The sequence below is a fragment of the Cornus florida genome, unplaced genomic scaffold (genome assembly GCF_030987335.1).
Source record: "Cornus florida cultivar Cherokee Brave unplaced genomic scaffold, ASM3098733v1 CherokeeBrave_3.0.0_Hap2_Chr08, whole genome shotgun sequence".
In the NCBI taxonomy this organism is placed as follows: Eukaryota; Viridiplantae; Streptophyta; class Magnoliopsida; order Cornales; family Cornaceae; genus Cornus; species Cornus florida.
In genome coordinates, this window is record NW_026775578.1 from 49,624,659 (window position 1) to 49,648,049 (window position 23,391).

Below are 23,391 nucleotides of genomic sequence, written 5' to 3' on the forward strand. Positions count from 1 at the left end.
CATTTGATAAGGGAATTAAAATTTCCTAGCTTTATGAGCCCGTCTCTTCCAAGCTTTATGAGCCTGTCTCTTTAATACGGGAGGTAGTTTTTTCGAGCTTTGTGAGCTTGTCCTTTAATAAAAAGGGTAAACTTTCTTGGAACTTGTGCCTTCTACAAGGGAGTTTAATTTTTTTAAACTTTGTGAGCTCATCGCTTTAATAAGGGAGGTTAATTTTCTTGAGATTCATTAACTCATCCCTTTAATAAGAGAGGTTGATTTTTTTAACTTCTTGTGCTCACCCCATTCCCGAGTTTGTGATGGGACATCAACTATTAGAAAGAAAAGTTTCGCCATTAAGGATTTCAAAGATGGAGTCAAAGACCGAATCGTGCCCGAATCATGGCAAAACTAAATTCAAGAAAAATATATGCAATTTTATAATTAATATAGATATAGATAAATATAGATTAGAGTTGCAAACTTCCAACGATGATAAATCAACTCATTAATGAAAACTGGTAAACGTAATTTGAAAAATGTATAGAAATAAGAAAAGACAATTAAGGTCCTCATCGGTAAAGATTTACATCATTTTACCACATATGTGGCACAATATTGTTATGACATATCATCTGTAATTGTCAATTAAAAAATTGAAAAGAAAATGAAATAGGAGTCATGCGCGCTCACTCATCTTTGGATGAGATTATATTCCTAATATTTTTTATTGAACATAAGATTGTATGACAATGGTATGTCATGAGATTGTGTGACAATGGTACAGGACTAGTGAGCACCTATATATTGTACGGCAAAGAAAAAAAAAAAGGCTTAGACTTTTATAAATAATATATTGATATAAATATTGGTGGAGGTATATATATGTATGTATATTTTATGTTTTTTTTAGAATGACAAAAGGCTAATTAAATATTAAATGTATTATACGAAAAAGCAAGCAAGCAAAAAACCCACAACAAGAAACTATTAATGCAACGTCTGTTAATAAATATACCATTAATTTTTTTTTAACACCAATTCAAGATATAAATTCGAAATGAGTATTATAATAATGGTATATATATCTCAATTGATGTAGATGTCGACGTAGCAACGTGCTAACCATTTATCAACATTAATAATTAGTTTAAATTAATAACTAACTAACAAAAACATCATAACTAACGCAATCTATCATAATCATTTACCATTATTACTCTAAATTAATAAACTAAAGAACAAAAAAAACAACTAATAACCAAGGGACAACTAAAGCCAGCTATAAATGCCATCCCTCAGCTTCAATTCCAAAAAATATAATAATATTTTTAATCAAATTCCTCTTTTGTAACGATTTATTTTATTTAACTAAATTCAAATCTCATATAGATTGAATTTATCAAAAGCAAAATCTTATTCTACCACAATAAAAAAAAAACTTGAATTATGGACAAACCAAGGAATCTGGATGAAATTCAAATCTCAGTCTATTAACATTATAATTTTATTTTTGCACATTTTTAAAAAATATAAAATATTGTTGCATAAATTCATGATTCCCGTATCGATCGATACGCGACATATTGATCAGTTTCGCGATGTAACAAATTTGACGAATATCGGTTTAAACCAATCAAATCGATTTGTTTATAAAAATATGCAATGGTATCGAACCATTTTTTTTATTAGAGAGTTACGAACAAGTAAACAATTAATACGTTGCGTATTCATGAACCGGCAGATTTGATCGGTTTATACCGATATTCATCTGAGTTCTTTACAATCGCAACTAATACAGTAAGGGGTAATTTACACAGACCTCACCTATGGTTTGCCATAATTACAGGCGGCACCCTTAAAAAGGATGACATCACCTATTATTTTTCATGAAATGCCAAAAATACCCTCATCTTCTTCATTATGTGTCTGTACCTGTGTTTTGATTTCTGTGTGTTGTATTCTCATTCCTCATTATAAGCTTGTGTATGTGTGTGTATATATATATATATAAATTATGTATAACACCGCCGGAGGATGCCTGCCATTAGATTGAAACCAATGAAATCCACTGATGCTCTGTGCTTTCGAATTGGGTCTCTAAAATTGTTGCTCAATCTCACCGGATTGAAACGTGCCCAAACTGAAACTTGTGAAGCCCAAACTGAAACTGCAACAATTTTTCACTTGAGCCGGGCACAAATTTAATGATTCAATGCGGAAAATAGACGTGAAGTGTATATAAAAATTCCCCTTTCTCTCTCTATATATACTCTTGCTTTCTCTCTCTAGAATTAATCTTAGCGTTTTTTGTCATGTATTTAATCAGAACGAAACACCTGTTCGATCAGTACCAGAAGACTTTGGGGATCGATCTATGGAGCTCACACTATGAGGTTAATTTCTCTCTGTTTCTATCCAAGTGTTTATATATATATATATATATATATATATATATATATATTTGTGTGATTCAGTTCAGATGAATCAGCGGACTGATTGAAGACCCAATAGCAACCAGTGACGCACTATGTTTCAGTTTAGATGAACCATGATTCCGGTGATCTCCCATCTGTGCAAATATAGAGAAAGCTTCATCTTCGGTGTACTTCTGTCAGTGCAAACTCCGGCGAAGACTGAAGACATACCCATTTCGGTGACGGGGACACATCCGCGAGCTCCAAAACTACAACTACTAGCTCTGGTGACGGTGATTGAACCAGCGCACCTCTAGTTCAGAAGTATCTAGCTTTTCCGGTGATCTTCATTCTGCAGCAACAAGTCCGGCAAGCTGCAATCAAAGACCGAACAACCCTAGCATGTCTTAGTTAAGGCGAACGACAGTTCCGGATACAGAAATCCGGCAAGCTTTAACTTATTAGTCTATGTTCTTCGTGTTTTTATTTTATTTTTTGCTTCTTATATATATATATATACACACACACACACCCACACAATACTATTCATTTATCCCCCTTTCTGTGGTTCTCTTCTTCCTTCTTTTTTTTGTATGTACAGTTCACACACACACACACACACACAATAATGTCCTCAATCGCTGCTATGTTTCCAATGTATGTATATATCTGCAGAACTGCAAAGCTAACGTGACTTATCATTAACAAGTACTATCTTCTCATGATCATCCTTTGCCATTGTAGAAGCTAATAAACTTAAAGTTCACATAAAAGTAAGACTCCAATTATTGATGTGTGGAGGGTCCAATAACCTGCTGTCACTAAATTGTTAGGACTAGGACTGAAATTTACATGACTTAGACTTGTTATTTGTCTTTAAAATTTTGAAATAATGAAATACACCATTGATGAGATTTTAGGATTTTGTTTAACTTAATCTTGCTGAGATTTGAATTTTTTATGAATTTTTTAAGTTGCGTGTGAGGTTAGTTATGTGACTTTTTATTTATTTTTTTAATTAAAAGTTGATGGGTAGTTTAATAATTTTAGATGCCAAGAAGAGGGTATTTCAGTAATTTTGACAGCTCCGTTAGTATATTTAACTGTCCATCACAGATAAAGGAGGTCCGTGTAAGATATTTTAAAAAGTAAAAAAGGTCCGCGTAATTTCTGAAATACGAAAGGTGCCTGATAAACCATAAAGAAGGTCGGTGTAAATTACCCTACGTAAGAGTTCTCAAAGTTTGTTTTTTCTTTTATAATAAAAAAGCAAGTAGCAAAAATAAAAAAAAAATTAAATAAAAAAAAAGAACAATTAAATAAAAAAGAAAAAAGAAAAGGAAGCAAAAGCATGACCCACTCAAGTGGGTGTATGTTTTTTTCTTTTGATTTTTTCCCCCGAAAAAATATGTATATATATTTTTATGTTACATTGCGTACACACACTCACACTCAACAACACACAAAAGGCCAAAACAGTAACGAACCAAACCCTAGGAACTTCATATTGTCCAAATTCTGGATTGTTTCCAGATGAAATGGGAAATGGAGATCGACGAGATCGAAGCGGTTCTCGAGAAAATATGGGATTTGCATGACAAGCTCAGCGACGCGATTCACTCCATTTCCAGAACTCACTTTCTCAATTCCATCAAATCCCTCAGAAAATCCGATGATTTGTTCATCAATCGGAGCTCCGACAAGAAGAAGCCCCACGATTCCGACGACAATCATCAGAACGGCTTCGTTTTCGTCAAAGATTTTCGGCTTGATGTCGATGACTCGGCGATTCAAGAGGCGAAGAGTCTCAATGCCATCAGAGCTGCCCTTGAGAACCTCGAGGACCAACTCGAATTCCTCCATGTAAGTTGCTTTTATAGGGTTTACAAACACACACACACACGTGTGTGTATGTATGTATATATTGTTCGCTCCAATTTTGATGGTTTTGTTTTGGTGTTTGGTTGCTGAGAAAGTGTAGGAAAAGAAACGAAAGTGGGAATTTGAGTTGGCTGTTGTTGTTTCTGTTCTCTTTTTAGGGAAAAGAAAAGGCTTATTTCATTTCTTCAGTCAAATAATTAGGTGTTTTAGGCTCATTTGAATGGCGAACACGCAGGCTTTTGCTTCATTTTCACTTACATTTCCTCAGCAATGGAAGCTCTTAGGATTGTCGGAATGGTGTCTTTGGTTTCGTAAATTGAAATTTTGATTGCTTTATTCAATTTTGTACAGATGTGTGTTTGTTGAAATAGTTGAAGAGATTGGGAAAATCTTCTGTGCTTTTATAACCTAAAATTTTCTATACTATTTTCATATGTTGTTGTTCACCAAAGGAATGCTTTTTGAATAAATAAATGAACGAAACATTGTAATGAATGAATTTGTTAAAGACAAATAAGATGGATGTACCAGCTAGAAATGGCAGGTTCACCCTTGTACTGGTAATTTAGAGTCAAGCTTTGAAGCTTTTGATGGACCAGCAAGCTAGGTGAAGAAATCACTGGACGTAGATGAAGTGAAGAGGACTCATAAATAAGAATTGAATTGAGCTCTCCTCTCCCACAGCCCCACTCTCTCTCTCTCACCCATACAACACCTTTTCTTTTCCTTCTGTGTCAGATAGTCTGCTGCATGAGGAAGAGGATTGTTAAACTGAAAATTCATGATATAGAAGATGTCAAATGATTTAGGCACTCAGTAAATCAATGGGAGAAAGTTGGGATTCTTATGGGTTAGAAAATTGGTGTTGAATTTTAGTTGAGAATTGAAAGAGGTTCAACTATTTTGGTTAGAATATATTTTGTCTCAAGTTTGTTATAATCGAATTTTAGTCAGTTTAAGGTTGAGGCTCTACATTCAAGGGGAGTTATTATCTGCAGATACCACTATCAGTGTTAAATAAGAAGCAGAAACCCTGTGCTCTATTTTTACCTTTTCCTAACAAGAAGCAAATTTAATGTTAAAGTTCATGGTAACTGTTTATATGTAGAGTAACCTATGTGCTGTTTACTTTGTTTCTTTGATTATTTTCGTATATTCAGCCTTTATTTTTGGTATTGGCCATGTATGAACTAACTGGCATTCTGGCATTTCTATGAAAATAACTCGTTGCATTAGGTACACAATTAGTATAATTACAAAATGTAGGTGCTCGAAAGACTTATAAAATCAAAAAGTTTTAGAACAAGCAAGTGTTACTGAATATGTAAATAAAATTTAGTGACCTTAGGGACTGAAACTTATATTAGTATATATGGTAAATTACCCTCACACCCTCTGAGGTTTTCAATTTTCACCTTCAAATTAAAGTTTGGGCAAAATCACTCTGACACCCCTGTCAGAGTTAGAAAACTTAATAGCGTAGAGCATCAAATATAAATTTACCGAACTACCCTCAATTTAATAAAAGTAACATATTGGAATGACTAAATTACCCATTCATATAAGTTGATGGTTTGACCTACTTTTAACCGATAAGGTGATCATACAAGTCATCTATTTGGAAAATACATATATATGCACACACTTGACTTCAATATATGTTGCAGAGTACATGAAACAATGGATTTTCTCTCAATTTGAAGGAAATAGCAAAGAACAAAAGAGATGTTGGTTGTGTACTAGCCGGCACTGACGAAGAAGTTTAAGTTTATTTGATGTCGCAAGAGAAGAGGAGGGTGGGTCCAGATCTCATTTTCTATCTTTAATCTCTCTTTGGAACACTCTTTTTCTTTCTAGAACTATCTCTTCTCTATATGTAACTCCCCCTGTTATACCCTCAGCCTCTATATATCTCTTGAACTCTCTCTGATAACCATGGCTGCCATAAAACAAATTAACCATGGCATTTATCAGAAAAATACAAATTCACCAAGGTTATCATTAATCCACTAGTATACTAAAAGTCTAAATTCAAACCTCTATCAGAAACTCTCTGACAACCTTCATTATTTTCAGCGACGTCTGTGTTCCTAGCAATTTTTTCAAATATATAAATCCAGAATTATCAATCACTCAAAAATATAAAACCAGAATTATCAAAATCAAAGGTCTCTCTCTCTCTCTCTAATTATCTCTTCCTCAATTTTTTAATTTCTAAGTGTCTTTCTAAATTTAAATTAATGTTAATCTGGCTAGGGCCGGCTGGAGCCTTAGGCGGTCGCCTAAGGCCCCCAGCCATTAGAAGGCCTCCAAAAAATTTATTTCCTTACATTATTACCTCCCTAAAATTTTTATTTTGTGAGATTTAATAGTGGGCCAAAATAATTTAATTCAATCTAAAACTTTTCATTCCACAAGCCCCCAAAAAATTTTATTTTCTTATATTATTACTTCCCTAAATATTTATTTTCTTCTATTATTATACCTCAACCAATTGCAGTGTTTTAATAATGGACCAAAGAATTTACTTCATTCTAAAACTTTTCATTTCAGTTTCTATTAAAACTCCTAATTCCTATCTCATCTCACATTTTTTTTCCTCTCATCACACATTTTTTTCTCCTCTATTATTATACCAGCCATATTAATTATTGAACGGAGAATGATATAATTTACGACTTTTTTTCACCGACCCAGTAACCTACCGATGTGGAAAACGATCTCTCTCTCATGTCTGCTCCTTCTCTCTTACTCCATCCCCAATTTCTCAGTTCTATCATTCTCATCTCTTGCTTGTAGCAAACAAGAACAATCCAAACTGTAAAAAGAAAGCCTACAAGTTGTTGCAACAAATTAGAAGTTGATAACATTAACATACTAAAACACAAATCTGTGAAAAGGCCAGTTAAGATCAGAGTTCTGGTTCGTAACAAGCACAAGCAATAATGTCGACTCTGGTGAACAGAAAAAAGTCGATGCAGATAACCTCTTGTGTCCACATCACCAACGGATGCTTCCATTTGCTTTGATTTCTAACCCTAACCAAAATTTTCAATTCAGTAATGTAAATAGGGCATATTGTAACCGAAATCTTTGCAGAAAGCCTATCTTATGGCAACAGGAACGGATATAGACAATGATTCGTAACATAGATGGATAATAATGATGATTCAGAAACCCTAACCCTAATTTGATCCACGAATTGTTGAGGCAAAGTGAAAAGGAAAAAAATGGCTTTAAAGAATGATTCTTGCGCCTATTTTCTTGAAGCCATGAATTCTTCAAATACAAGAGAGAGAAGAAGTACGCTTCTTGTGGAGAACGAAGATGAACAGTTTTTTTTTTAATAAAAAAATTAAAATGCCCCTCAATTGAACAGCCACGTAGAGGCGTATTAAGTTGTTTTTTTTTTTTTTTTTTTTTTTTAATCGGGTCCTATACCACTACTCGTATTGAATATATATCCAATGATAATTGTGTAAATTGGTAAAACTTTTCATCTACACAAACTTTTCTCTATCTACCACTCATTACATACTCTCCATCTCCTTCCTCTCTCATTTTTCTCTCACATATTTTGGTATTCTTCAAAGATTTGAAGGTAGCATAACTTTATTGAAATAAAAGGATTGAAGAATTTGTTGGAGCATTAGACTTGGATTTTTCTAACATCAAATTCTATTGTTCTTGAACTTAAATTATTTTGTAGTCTTATTATTTTTTGTTATCATAAAATTGTATATTTTGTTTGTGACCATTTTTATTAACTATTACTACGTATTTGGTATTAATTATTACATATTAAAACGTCATTTTTATATTTTTCGCCTACAGCCTCAAATTATCTTGAGCCGCCCCTGATTATCCGGCAATCAGTTGTGATTAGGTCTTCAAATGGGTTGTATTTGATTTATAGAGAGAAAGTGAGAGATAAAGAAGGAAATGTAAGGGGAAAATGGCTCTTGCGTTGGTTTTTTTTGTCATAGATTGTGGTTTATGGTGGTGGGATGAGAGAGAGTTTGGAAGAAACGGTATTGCAGAGAAAGGAAAATACATGTTTGAGAGAAAGATACCTCAGGTTGGTTTAGAGAGAGAAATGGGCAGCTTGTGATTATTTTGTGTGAAAGAAGGTTGGAACGGGGTTGAGAGAAGAGGGAGAGGGGCGGGGCGGTGGTGGAGAGAGAGAAAGAGGCGGAGAGAGAGAGAGGGAGAGAGAGCTCCTGTAGTGTGTGCATGTATGTATGTATATATATATATATATGTACGTGTGTATATATGGTGTGATATGTCTTGTGAAGGGTGATTTCAGAATTGTAAAAAAAAAAGGTTTATAATGGCCCTAACAGACAGCTAACAGATTGGACCTACTTGTGCTTTTGACCAATTTCAAGGGAAGTTGACTACACTTTTAACTAAACTTTAATATGACTATGAGAGTGAAAACTAGAAACCTCAGGGTGTTTAAGGGTAATTTACCCTATAATATATATACATACATGCATATATATATATGTGTGTGTGTATATCAAAAAGTTGTAGAACAATTAAGTGTTATTGAATTGTAAAATATAATTTACTAATCTTAGTGACTGTCTGACTGAAGCATGGAGATGGTGAAGATTTATGACCATGAGACAATTTTGTTTTATTGTTCATAACTATGGAAAGTTCTGGTGTTTTACCCTTTTCTTTTTCTTGGTTTAGGGGGTGGAGGTTGGGTGTTAGATAAAAGAGGGCATAACCAGTCCAGTTTGAGCCAGTTGGACAAGGATAGGAGTTTTTGTGAGTATTACCTACTGACTGATAAACTTGTACCCTATTATATCCTTGAATTTAGAAACTCTTGGATGACCAGAAGACTATAATTTCTTTCTGGTAGTGTGTGCTTGTGCAGTGTGTTTGGCAGTGACCTTTTTTAGATGATTCTTGGCAAGGTGAGAAAGGATATTGCCAGAAAATGTATGGTTTTATGAGAAGAGGTAGGAGCAATTATGGACAAGGGGAAAGAAAGTTGGTTAAGATGGTTTGGGTAATTTTCACAATTTACCCCAAAAAAGTTGATTAGATAGGAACAGTGGAATGATGTCATTAAAGTTGAAGGTGACACCAAGACAAAGGGAAAGCCAAAGAAAATGTGGTTCTACACATTGATGAAATGTGATGGGACTATTGTGTTATAGAAGCAGTGGAGTGGATTGCTTAGAAGGGGGACAAATGAGTTCTTAGCCAAAACTTCAAGAAGCTGAATTAGGGGCTTTCTTGGGTTGGGTTTTCTGCCTCTATATCAATTGGTGCTATTTAAGAATTCTTTTTCATTTTTCCTTTTGGTGTTAATAGGGAGTGGCAGTTGCTAATCTGTGCTTTATATTAGAAATTCATTTTGAAATCTGTGTGTGTGAGTGTGTGTGTGGAGCTTTCCAGATATTATTGCAGTTATTTACTCTCCAATTGTGTTTGTCTTTGTGCATATATTGTAAATAAATGCATTTTGAGTAGTTTTGATGTTCTGTTCTACAGACTGTACAAATACAGCAACGAGCAGAAAGAGATGCTGCAATTGCGCGCTTGGAGCAAAGTCGTATTGTTCTTGCAATGAGATTGGCTGAACACGAAGGTCAAAACTACAAAGTTATCGAAGAAGCTGTAGCTTTTGTGGGGGATGTACATGATGGAGGTAGATTTGTTTCACCTGAGAACCTTTATGGTCCAGCAGCATGTCAATCTGGTGAGCATTTTGTATCCCATGAAGGGAAGAGGTCAAAGAATCTCGTGAAAGTTCTCACGTCTAGTTTTGATTTTGTCAAAAAATCATTGAAGCTAGATAATATGGGCGGGATATTGGGCAATGCTGCTTTGTTTGCGGTCAGCATGCTTGCATTTCTGCATATGCATCAGGTAGCTTGTAAGGACAGATGTATTCTAAACCTTCCACAGAAGCTTGAAGATAATATTTACAACAAAAATGTGAAAAATGTTTCTCGGGCAGAGGGTTCTTCATCCAGTGTTCATGTGTCCCACTTGGATGTCTTGTTGGCTAGGGGCTAGTTGGCTAGTTAAGGGAATTGATTTTTCTTTCCAGCAAATTTTCATGTTGTAGGCGTTTTAACCGTGTCTAGATTACGAGGGAGCCTGCTGATGAAGATTGAAAAATCTCCATTGTCTTGGAATCCCTGTGCCACGGTATGTCAGGTAGGTAGCACGATTTGTTTCTTTTAGTTGTTTAGAGATTTTGGTTTTTACCATGTTTGTCCTAGAGAAATTTGATTGTGTATATTCCAAAATTTTCTTGTTCCATGATATCAGATATCCGTTATATTTTGAATGCATGTGTCTACAATTCATTTTATTGGAGCATTCTTGGAAAAATGTTATAGCAAGTTATCGGCCTAATTTGCTTATATAACTTGTATATCCGGATAGTGTTCGTTTTTCAGATTGCTTGTTCATCTTCTGCAACTATATTACTACTTAAATAATTTGCTCATTGAATATTCCTCCACGGAAAAGTATATGAAGTCCTCTCCTCCTATCAGTTCTTTAGAGAGAGTGCTCTAGAGAATTGTGTGTTTGTTGAAATAGTTGCTATATTAATGTTTCTTCAGTGTAGCTGCTAACATTCACTTTCATGGATGTTATTTGTATTTAGAGAGCTCTGGCCTCGGTTCGTTTTTACTTTTTATTTTTCTTTTATATCTGGTGTCAGATTGTTGTTGTGCGTTTGTTCATGCTGTTACTTGTAATCAAGAAAAAGAATTCTTAAAGATGGAGGATCGAAGTTGATTTTAGCATATTGGTCCAGTGTAGAGGGAAGCACTTATATATATATATATGTGTGTGCAGTTACCATTTGAAGCTACTGTATTGTCTGTTTTTCCAGAAGGGAATTGCATTACAACCAGTGGATTGACTGATTGTGGTCTCGTGGCATACATGAATTTTGAACACGGGCATACCCGCACGGGGAGCTCGGCTTTCTACTACCAATTGACCACTGGGTAATGCTTGTGAAAGACGGCTTTCTACTACCAATTGACCACTGGGTAATGCTTGTGAAAGATGTTTTGTACGGTGCAGCATTTGTGTGCTTTTTGGTATCTATAAATATATTCACATAAAGAACATGCACTCTCTTTTGAAGTAAATTCAAAGGAAAATGACTCGTTTTGTCACTTAAAAGGATACCTAATGGTCTATTTTAAATTCCTTAGTTCAAGGCAAAGATTGTGAAACGTGATATTTTAGCTAAACTCCTACCATTCCAATACAATTATGTTGTGTTTGGTAGTACCGCAAAGTATTTCCATATATGTGTGTGTGTATATATATGTTTAAGTATTTCCGTAGATAGTTACATATTATGCCAGGAATATAAATTTGAGTTGTTATTTTAGATCATATTTTAGGAGAATTGTGACAGCTATGCCCAAATAATGGTTCGGGGGAAAGGTATTTGAAAAAGAATAAAGGAAAAATCTTTACTCTGGGAGACCCAACATAAACATAAATGTAATAATTGGAATGATTTTTAAAATGGATTAATTAGTACAGCTCAATGAAATAGGTTTCATAGAGTTAAAACCAAACATTATAATTTGGAATCTCTAACAGTAAACACTTTTCTTGTGTTTAAATCATAAATATTTAATTCTCAGCTTATGAAAACCTAGTTCTTACTTATTGGGGGTAAAAAAAAAAAAAAAACCGTAATTTTTACAATTTTTTTTTCCCTCTCCAAGTAAAACTCGGAAAACATCAGTAGACAAGAGAACTGTAGGTGTACCTATGAGATGAGGCTGTGATGATTTGGTCGGTGGTACGGCTTTGAAAATGTGCCCAAAGTTAGTGCCAGGATGGATGGATCCAAGTTGAAGTTAGCTAGCTCATTGTGGGATGTTCAGCTTTCTGTGTCCGTGTTCAAGATCCTCTCTTCTTAACCTGTCGGTGTATGAGAAAAATAAAAAATAAAATATTCATTATGGGCATCATCAGTACCCTAATTGGTAAGGCGCTTAACTATCTGAATAGATGTGTCCGTATTCGAGATCCCCTCTTTCTAATTTGCCGGCGTCATATGGAAGAAAAAAAACAGTTAGCTCATTGTGGCCCAAACTGGGATTCAATCACAACCACCCTAAACCTGAAATCTTGTTAATGTTGACTTTAAATTAGTAGTGCTTTTTACTCTCCAATGGTAGCAAAAACAATGGACCTGGTCTGGCCCTTTTTATCTGATGGGATGGGAATGGGCCTATCCGTGGGCCATACTGGGCCTCAAATCGAGCTGCATTGAACTAAGTGTTGAGATGCTTTGGTCAGTTCCCACACGTTTCATGGTTTGACCCAAACTTTTGTGTGGCGCGAAAAATAAACAGCTCATTCAAAAAGTCAACTTGTGCACATGTGTGCTTACAGCTTTGTTCATTTAGGACACGAGTACACCACTGCTTAGTTGCTAGATATAAAGGTTGTGTACAATATGCTACTCTCCATTCCAACAAAATTAATGGTCATCTTTTTTTCTTTTTCCTTTTTCTTTGATTGTCTCGAAATTCTTATTTTTTTAATAAAAAAATCCAAGTAAAATAAATTCATCTTTTTATAAATACCCTTTAAATTTTTAAAAATGTTCAACTTGATAATATATATTCATTTTCAGACTTAAAATAATAACTTGGTGATTTAAAAAGGTTTAAATTTTTAAAAATGTTCAACTTGATAATATATATTCATTTTCAGACTTAAAATAATAACTTGGTGATTTAAAAAGGGAATAATTCTCTAATTACATGTACTTCTAAAAAGTTCTAATACTTAAAATGGACTAAAAATATGAACGAAGGTAGTGTACATCTTCTTTTTCTTCTTTTCTTGTCGTACCACAAAGTTCATTTTTTTTTTTTCAACGTACATGGCTGCTCTAGTTGAGCTTTTTCTTAGATATCTTCAACTGGGAATCAAGGGTATTACTTCAAACATATCTAATAATAAATAAAGACTTGCTTTTCGTCACTCCTAAAATAATTTTTAAGAACTCAAGAAACATAATTGTTTTCAAATAACTATAAAGGACAGCTATTTGAAAATATACGATTTTATAAGTGAGTTTTCAAAAATGAATTTTTAGATTTAGGTACCTACCAAATTTTTTGTACAATTAACTGATTTTCAGATCTGAAAATAGAAAACTAAGGGGCCTTAAGTTTGTAAGTTATTTTTTAGACCTGAATTATCGTGGTTTAAACCACAATTTTCTTTTGAGTCACGAGCGAAAAATACCCATATGATATGCATATAGAGTGTATAAATATACTGAAAGTACAAAGAATTTTCCTCAATTGTAGAGCGAGAAACTTTACACTTCCAAAAATTTTCCAACCACTTTTCCCTCTCATTTCCGTCTATTTATAGACTGTTACAACCACTTAGAAGGTTATAACCACTCCTGAGCTGAACCTATCTTCTTCCCTTTTGTTTGGGCTCAACTTCTTTCATCATAATATGGGCTTCTGTAATGACTTCCTGGACCTGGGCCCATTCAGCGAGGACTTGCTCCATCCTAGTTACCCATACCCAACCTGTTTCTAGCAATATGAATCATACCAAGCCCGGATCATTTTTGGTGTCTTCATCTGCCCCCAATAATCTCTCCCCTAACCGTCAGACCAAGATTGTGCCTTTTCAATAATCTCACCCTAATTAATTAGGGTGAGATTATTGAAAAGGCACAATCTTGGTCTGACGACTCAGAACGATGACACAAGGAATCGAACGGCTGACACGAAGACCCAGACTTCGAGATCTGTTGCGCCACTTTTGCCTTAACTTTTCGACTTCTGTGTCGCCTCCATTTCTTCTCTTTAAAAACCCTGATCCTCTTAACCCTTGTCTTCCTTTAACATACCCTACTTTTATTCTCCGTTGTCGTCTTCCTGAGTCTTGTCTGTCATCTTCCTGCACTTTCTGGCGAGTTTTCTTCAGTTTCTTCGGCGAGTTTTTCCTTCGCGATTTGGCTATTGTGCTGTTGCTGAGTACTTCTCAAACTTCTTCCTTAAGGTCAGTTTTTTTTTTTTACTATCCTTTTTGAAAGAAAAACCTTCATTACTAGAGATTCCTCCCCTTCTCCATGGCTCCCTCAAATCTGAACGGCATTCGTTTCAAAAATAGCATTCCCAATGTCGTTTCTCTCAGGATCTACCCTACAAACTTAGATGGGATCTCTGATGAGGGTCTCCTTCCTGGGGAGATTTTATTCTCTGCCGTCCATTTAAACATCATTAGGTTCCCCTTACACCCATTCTTTTGCTACGTCTTCAGCAAATTGGGGCTTTGCCCTTTGCAAGTTAACCCGAACTTCCTTAGGGTAATTTCAGTCCTTCTGCTCTTGAACCATGACAGGGGTCTCAATCTTGATATCATTGACCTCCTCCTCTGCTACTGAATTAACAAAATCAAATAAAGAGATCTGTACTATCATTTCTTTCCTATTGACAAAAGGTCGATCTGCACGGATAAGAACTCCTTTGAAAAAGGTTGGAGACAAAACTTGATTGGGGTCAGTGGGAATTGGCGGACTCCATTTGGCCAATCTTTCTCTATCCCTTCCTCATTTGGAGTATGCTCTGTCTCCGGTTACAAAAAAACTGAAAACACATCCCACTTAATGCCACTGTAAAAGTTGTCTTCCCCATTTTTGTACTTTTCTTTGTAGATGCCTTCAAATTCCTCATTATGAACTGGTTTATAGCGTTTGTAGGGCCAGGCTAGACATCTTACAAGAAAGTGTGTTGAATAACGTCCCTTCGAGTACAAACTTGCTTACTCCTGACAACCTCTCTGACATCTTTTTCCTAGGGTCTACAATGGAGAACATTCAGATTCCATTTTTCAGCAAGAGGAGATATTCTGATCCTATCCCTTCTTCTACTCTTGTTACCGTATCTTCCTCTACACCTGCTACCACATCATCCACCTCTGCTATCTCAGCCCCAAAACAGGTTGTAACTGCTCCAGTTACTACTCAAGTCACAGATCATTCTGCTGGTGGGCCTTCTGAACCCATCCATGCTGAAAACTGTGCTATGGATCATTCCGCTGAGGCCCATCCTGCTGCTCCCACCAATGTGCCTTCAAACATTCTGTTTGACACTTCTTCATAGAGCACTCAAGATACTGGGGGGTCTCAGAACAATGGAGGGCCAGTTAGAGCTGGTATGTCAGAGAAAAGTTTGGGAAAGAGGCCAATGCTTGAGGGCGGTCATGACCAGAGTGACGTCCCACCAGCCCGGAGGACCAGGATGGCTTCTTTCAGGATAACTGACCCCATGCCCCCAGCTCAGATTTTCATTCCAGAGGGTGAATCTGCCAGAACCTCTGGTCCTACATCATCCGTTCGTCCATGGCGCCCTCTGCTCAGCTGTGAAGATGGCTCGACCATTGGCCCTACAGATTCTATATACAAGGACCCCCTCACTTCTTTTGCTTTCTATAAGGGTTTCTGAACTCCCAAGGATCTTGAAATCCAGAACAAGATGACCTTTGGTGAGATGTACTGGCGGTTCCCAGTAGCTGCCATGGAGGTAACTTTTCTTCTTATTAAAATATGTCTCTTTTCTATTTTAACTTTTTAGTGGCTGAACTGACTTGAACCTCCCTTCCTCTTATGCAGACTCTATTTGGGATGTTCACCTTTCAAAAGACCATTGAGGCTCTGAACAAGAAACTCAAGTCTCTTTCTGCAGGCCTCAAAAGATTTGTTGAAGCGAAGACCCATCTTGAGGCTAAAATTGCTGAGCTTGAGTCTAAGCTGAACGAGTCAGAGAAAGAAACTGCCGCTTAAAAACTAAGAAAGACGTTCTGGCAAATGAGAGGGACGCCCTGAGAGCTGAACGGGAGGTGTAAGACCCCGTAATTTTAAAGAGTTTATTTAAATTAATTTTGTGTTAGGTTAATTCTTTAATGTGTAGATTTATTCACCTTTTAAATTATATATGTTAAATTATTTAATTAATTTTATTTATTTGTGCATGTAATATTGATTGTATGTTCTATATATTATAATGTTTAGTTTAGAAATTTTATTGGTTATGTTTTAGAGTAATTAATATTATTTAATTAAAGTATTTAATTTGTATTTAATAACAATAATAATAATAATATAATAATAATATTTATAATAGTAATAATTATAATAGTTTATTAATAATAATAATAAGAGTTATAATAATAATAATAGTTATAATAATAATAATAGTATTAAATCACAATGTCATGATGAAATTAGAGATTATGATAGGATTTCATTAATGTTTATGGGTAGACTTGAAGCCATATGATTGGGAATATGGTTAGTAAATGCAAAATTAGATATTTGTAATATTTATATTATATAAATTAGCTAGCCTACCTTAGAAGGAACGGAAGGGAGTTAGAAAAAGTTATAATTTTTAGTGAGCCATTGTAAAAGTGTGGAAAGGAAGAGAGAGAAAGAAAGGAGCTTGGACCGGTGTAGGAGAAATTTACCCGACTACGCGCAACCGGCGGATTTATTTTAAATCCAAAAAGGCAAGTTCTTATCTATTTTTCCCCTTTGAATCCATAAATTAATTGTTTAAATTATTTAAATTATTATGGAGCCTTGAGAGCATGTTAGGAGTTAATAAATTATTATTTTTAGTTTATTTAATTAATAAAATTTTAATTATTTAGGATGGTAGATATTTAATTATTATCCTATACAATTAAATCTAGCTAAAAATAATTATTTAAGGCTTCAGGGATTTTTCTAGAATTTTCTAGAATTTTTCGGTAATTTTATGCATTTTCCGGCGAGGCTCCGGCGAGATTTCCGGTCGCCGGCAGCGGGGAAGAAGACCGAAGCAATCCGATGTGTTGCGGCGCAAGGTAACCTGTGTGCGCATGGATCCATGACCGGTTGATGGGAAATTGATTAAAAGATGGATTCGGTGTAGCGCGGGACACCATATGATGGTGCGCGCTAATCATCAGCCGTAGGATGAAAGGAGCATAGGTGGATTGATCCGGTGTGGCGCGCATGTAGGAAAGATGATGCAGCCAACCAACCGGAGGACGCCGCGTCAGCAAGAAGCCATCAACGCGCGCGTGGGAGCGCGTGCGCGCACGTGGCTGATGCTAGACGTGCGTGGAGGAGCGTGTGCGCGCGTGAGAGAGTGGAAAACATAGGGCTGCGCGTGGGGAAGCTTAGGGCCGCGCGTGGGGGCGCGTGAAGGGCCCTGTCAGCTGCTGGAAATTACCAGAATACCCCTAGGGCTTGTTTTGTAAATTCCAGAACCTTAAACGTGGATTTTTAGGTACTATGTTGGTATTTACGGGTTTAACGGGCCACAAAATTATTATTTTAATACCCGGTGATTATTCTTATGGCCGATTAATCTTTTCTAAGCATTTATTGGCTCGTTTACAGTACGGATATTAATATGATTTATTTAATGACATTGTTAAATATAAATAGTGTATTATCTTATTAAATGGTATCAAACATTACTGTTAAATTAAATAATGCCATGGTTTTAGTCATATAAATTATCCATGATATCTTATGGGATGTTTATACTGTTAAATGATATATAAACCATGATTATTATGCTGTGTGCATTTCAGGAAATAAATGGACTGTTTAATTATGTCGCATTTATATTATATGGATGTATTGCCATATAGAACCATGTGAGCTGGCTAATAAGTTTAGACTCATTTATACCTTATGCATTCGTTGCTATAGGCAGATGTGTGGCTGTCGGGGTATGTGGTTTAATATTATTGGCATGTGTTGCCTAATTGACATACTCGGTATATTTATTAATATTATCGGCATGTGTTGCCAAATTTCTATGCTCAGTATAATCATCAGTACTTTGAGAGGTGTTATCATTGTGTAGTTCGTTATAGTCTGTGTTGTCAGTACCGTGCACCATGTATAATAGCTGATTTCCCGGGTAGGGAAAGGCGACACTTAACCACCTAGTGTGAGTCTAAGTGATCACCGTCTATTCTGGTTGAGGTCATGTTATACATTGGATAGTTCCCTTAGGATGTATACAGATATAGTGCTCATCCGATTCATAATGATTAATTTATTTGATTCTCTGATTTGGGTCATAGTAGAGAGGACTTGCTCGTGGGGTTGACCCACCATTGTTGTTATTTCAGGATACGGTCAGTACCCGTTCCAAGGTTGAGGTTAGCAGTGTGGGACCACCATCCGAACTCATCTACTCTTACGATCCAGTTCAGGGTAGAAATTTTATGTATTACTTCAGTTTCAGTTTTTATTTACTTTTGACGTTGAACTCTCAGGTTTATATTTAGGGATTCTCGACATAGGATTTCCAAGTTGTAATGGAGTACTGTATTAAATAAAGGATGGATGGATGTTGTATTATTTAGTGTTCCTTTCCTGTCTAAATTCTTTTATTATCATCATTTTGTATTCCATGCTTGTATATTGCCAATTGTTTTTGATATCCCTCGTTTTTTGTGTATAAGCCTGATCAACTTATGCGTGGAAAATGTTGGGGGTGTTACAGGAGGCCCTTAAGGCTGAACGGGACTCTCTTCAGGATGAAGTTGATGTCCTGAAGACAGAGAAGAACGTCGCCCTGACTGAAAGGGACTCACTGAGGGCTGAGAAGGGAGACCTTCAGCATACACTTATTGCTGACCGGTTGTCTCATGCTAACTCAAAGGAGAATCTTTTAAGTGAACGCTCTTCTTTGCTGAATATGATTAGCAAAGTTGAGGGAGGCATGAGAGCTCTCTTTGCCCGCTTCACCAGAACCAGTGCCCTCAGGTATGCTGAAGGGTACAGAGACGGCTTTATTGACCGTTTTGCCCCTGAGGATGAATCTAGCTCCTGTGCTGGTCCGGATGAGTTGGACGCCTCTTTGGACATTCATCCACCAAACAACTACCAGAATCCACCCTGCGACCCTGCTGAGAATATCTTTATCGAATGTAGAGAGGTTGCAGCCTCAGCAGTTGTTCCACCCTTCCATCCTTGAAACGTTCCTCCAATTACTACTATCATGCCCTCCACTTTAGTTGCCTCTGACAGACTCATGTTAACTGAAGGGGTGATTCGTCTTGATTCTCCCTCCAAGGATGGTGGTGTAGCTAAGAATGGAGAGGACCACAATGGGCCAGAGGGTAATGATGGGGAGAACAACGAGTCACAGCTTGGAGAAGATCGTGAAAACTAACATTCTGCAATCTTTTGCATCAGTTTTTTTTTTTTTTTTTTTAAATGTATCTTCATGTATCCTCAGAACATCAAGCCATGTACTTCAGGATTGTTTTGTAATGAAAGAATAGGGAATGATAATACTTATTGTTAGCAAAACTTTCATTCTTCAAGTTTCAATTTTCAATCTTTTAAACTTCAATTTTCAATATTTTAAACTTTAATTTTCATAAGTGTTTGGCATTCGGCTTGTAGTGCCAGCTGCCACTGACATTGTTAAGTGTCTGGCGCTCGGCTGAAATGCCACTTGCCACTCGGCATTGGTTTATTTTTGAGCAAATGTTTGGCTTTCGGCTTGTAGTGCCAGCTGCCACTGACTTTGCTAAGTGGCTGGCACTCGGCTAGAATGCCTCTTGCCACTCGACATTGGCTTATTTTGAGTAAATGTTTGGTGTTCGGCTTATAGTGCCAGCTGCTACTGACTTTGCTAAGTGCCTGGCGCTCGGCTAGAATGCCACTTACCACTCGGCATTGGCTTATTTTGAGCAAGTGTTTGGCGTTCGGCTTGTAGTGCCAGCTGCCACTGATTTTACTAAGTGCCTGGCGCTCGGCTAGAATGCCTTTTACCACTAGGCATTGGCTTATTTTGAGCAAGTGTTTAGCGTTCGGCTTGTAGTGCCAGCTGCCACTGACTTTGCTCGGCTAGAATGCCACTTGCCACTCTGCATTGGTTTATTTTGAGCAAGTGTTTGGCGTTCGGCTTGTAATGCCAGCTGCCACTGACTTTGCTAAATGCCTGACGCTCGGCTAGAATACCTCTTGCTACTCAGCATTGGCTTATTTTGAGCAAGTATTTAGCGTTCGGCTTGTAGAGCCAGATACCACTGACTTTGCTAAGTGCCTGACGCTCGGCTAGAATGCCACTTGCCACTCGGCATTGGTTTATTTTAAGCAAGTGTTTAGCGTTCAACTTGTAGTGCCAGCTGCCACTGACTTTGTTACGTGGGAAGAATGTCAATTCATTTTTAAACAAAGTAAACTTCTTTCATAAAACTTGAAAGTTTCGTACACTTGCAAGTATGCAATTCAAAACGAGCATATTGTTTGGAATTAAACTCTATTTCTACTGGTAGTACCTTTTCAGAGACGTTGCATTCCATGGTTTACTGACCAACCTTCCTTCCGTGGTCTCCAGGACGTATGCCCCCTTTCCTATGACTTCTACAATTCTGTATGGACCTTCCCACGGCGAAAACATCTTTTTGACTATACCCACCTTCCTTTTCAGATCCAGATCGCCAAGGGCGAAGTCTCTGTGTTTCACCCTCTTATTATGGCTATTTACGAGCGTCTGTTGATAAGAAGCAAGTCTTATTACAGCTGCATCCCTTTTCTCCTCCAGCAGATCAAGATTAAACCTTAACATTCTATCATTCTGCTCTTGATTCCACGCCAAGCTTCTAACGGTTGGAACTAAGTGTTCGACTGGTATCACTGCCTCGGTGTTGTACGCCATAGCGAATGGGCTCTCCCTGGTCGGCCGTCTTGGGGTTGTTCTGTAAGCTCACAAGATGTTCGGAAGCTCATCTAACCATTTTCCTTTTTCATTTTCGAGCTTCTTCTAAATGCAGGTAAATATTATCCTGTTCGTGATCTCAGCTTGACCATTAGCCTGGGGATGACTGACTGCTGCCAACTTCTGATTAATTCCATATTCTTCCAGCAGTTCCTTCACTTGCTTGCTATCGAGATTGGTTTCATTATCCATAACGATCGACCTTGGTACGCCAAAACGACAGATAATATTATTCCAGATGAAGCGTCTTACTTGAGTTTGGGTGACACTAGGGTAAGGCTCTGCCTCCACCCATTTGGTGAAGTAATCAGTTGCTAGTAGAACGTACTTGTTCTGCAATCTTGCGGTCGGTAGAGGGCCAACCACATCTATCCCCCACTACGCGAAAGGCCATGGCGTGGCCATTACGTGCAAGTCTTCAGGTGGTTGGTGTATCAATGGTCCGAACCTTTGGCATTTATCGCATCTTCTAGAGAATTCTTCTGCATCCCGTGCCATGTTTGGCCAAAAGTACCCTTGTGTCATTGTTTTATGTGCCAAAGATCTTCTTCCTGAATGATTTCCGCATACACCTTCATAAATGGTTCCTATGATCTATCTAACCTCTGTTGGGGTAACACACTTCAAGTATGGACCCAAAAAAGACCGTGTGTACAACTGATCACGCACAATAACATATTTTGCAGCGTTAGACTTGATTTTTCTTGCTTCATCTTTCTGTTTGGGTAGTACACCATCATGTACGAAAGCCATGATCGGATCAATCCAGCTCAGCTCATAGGGTATAACATTAACTTGCTGAGCACTCGGATCGAGTTGCTCATAAAAAATGGACGGCTGGATCAACACGTCAATCGGGATGACATTAGCCAGTGTTTCTCCAGAACTGGATGCACTACCGGCCAAACGATCGGCATCTTCATTATACTCCCTCGGTAACTAAATGAACCTGATCTGATCAAAATCTTTCGCCTCACGTAGAACCGCGGTTCGGTATGCTTCCATAGTCTCATCTTTGGTTCCATATTCTCAAGTTACTTGCCGAACGATTAGCTGTGAATTGCTATAAGTAATTAGATTCTTGATCTTCAGCTCTTTAGCCAACTTCAACCCAGCTAATAATGCCTTGTATTCAGCCTCGTTGTTGGTTGCTTTGAACTCAAGTCTGATCGCTTTGCTCAGCGTGGTGCCCTCCGGTGTTTGCAATTTGATTCCAATTCCTGCCCCCATTTGATTTGAAGAACCATCTACAAAGAGCTTCCATAAGGAACAACTATAATCTTCCTCCAAGTCTTCAACATCATATTCAAGTAGGAAATCAGCCACCGCTTGACCTTTGATTGCTGTTCTAGGTTCATATGTAATATCAAACGAGCTCAACTCAATCGCTCATTTTGTCACTCTTCCTGATAGGTCTGGCTTATGCAAGATCATCCTTATAGGAAAAGTAGTTAAGACGACAATCGGATGGGATTCGAAATAATGCCTGAGCTTCCTTTTCGCATTGACCAATGACAAGATCATCCGTTCAGCCTTTAAGTACCTTCTTTCCGGCTCGACCATTGTTTTGCTGACATAAAACATTGGGAATTGCTTTCCGTCTTTGCAACGAATCAGAACGGCACTTATAGTGATGCTGGATACCCCAAGGTACACAAAGAGCTTTTCATTTGGCACGGGAGCAGATAGAACGGAGGGTTTCGCATGTAATCTTTCAGGCTGGTTAATGCCTGTCGTTGTTCATCCCCCCAGGCTTGCCGTCCATGGCTTCGAATTGTGTCAAAAAATGGTTTACAACGGTCTAAGAGCTTGGAAATGAATCGACTCAGTGTAGCTATTCGACCTGTGAGTGCCTGCACTTCCTTAATTGTCTTTGGTTCTGCATTTCTGATCAGAGCTTCTGCCTGGGCTGGGCTAGCCTCAATTCCTCTATGATTGACCACATGTCCCAAGAATTGACCAGAGCTCACGCCGAATGAGCATTTGGTCTGATTAAGCTGCATTCCGTACTTCCTCAACATATCGAACACATCCTGTAAGTGCTCTAAGTGATCATCCTTCTTCTTACACTTGACCACCATATCATCAATGTAAGCCTCTACAGTTCTCCCCATTTGGCTTTTGAAAATCTTGCTGATCAGCCTCTGATAAGTAGTTCCAACATTCTTTAATCCGAACGGCATGACTTTGTAGCAGTAGGTCCCTCGTTCAGTAACAAAATAAGTTTTCTCTTCATCAACTGGGTCCATGGGGATTTGATTATAACCAGAATAAGCATCTAGGAAGGTTAGTCGCTCGTACCCAGTGGTGGCATCCACCAT

At 37.3% G+C, this 23,391-nt stretch overlaps 1 protein-coding gene across 1 annotated transcript; it reads left to right on the forward strand.

Annotated features, from left to right (window-relative positions):
* The first annotated feature begins 3,830 nt into the window (after nt 1-3,830).
* Nucleotides 3,831-10,623, forward strand: LOC132271678 (plastid division protein PDV1). The gene is made up of 2 exons (XM_059773120.1): nt 3,831-4,259; nt 9,795-10,623. The coding sequence occupies exons 1-2, from the start codon at nt 3,930-3,932 to the stop codon at nt 10,320-10,322; spliced, it is 858 nt and encodes a 285-aa protein (XP_059629103.1). The 5' UTR covers nt 3,831-3,929; the 3' UTR covers nt 10,323-10,623.
* Nucleotides 10,624-23,391: the final 12,768 nt, after the last annotated feature.

Excerpts from the sequence above, each read along its gene's own strand:
- LOC132271678 (XM_059773120.1), top strand. The coding sequence starts at position 3,930 with ATGAAATGGGAAATGGAGATCGACGAGATCGAAGCGGTTCTCGAGAAA. Across the intron at positions 4,260-9,794 it reads ACCAACTCGAATTCCTCCAT|ACTGTACAAATACAGCAACG; the intron begins GTAAGTTGCTTT and ends TCTGTTCTACAG.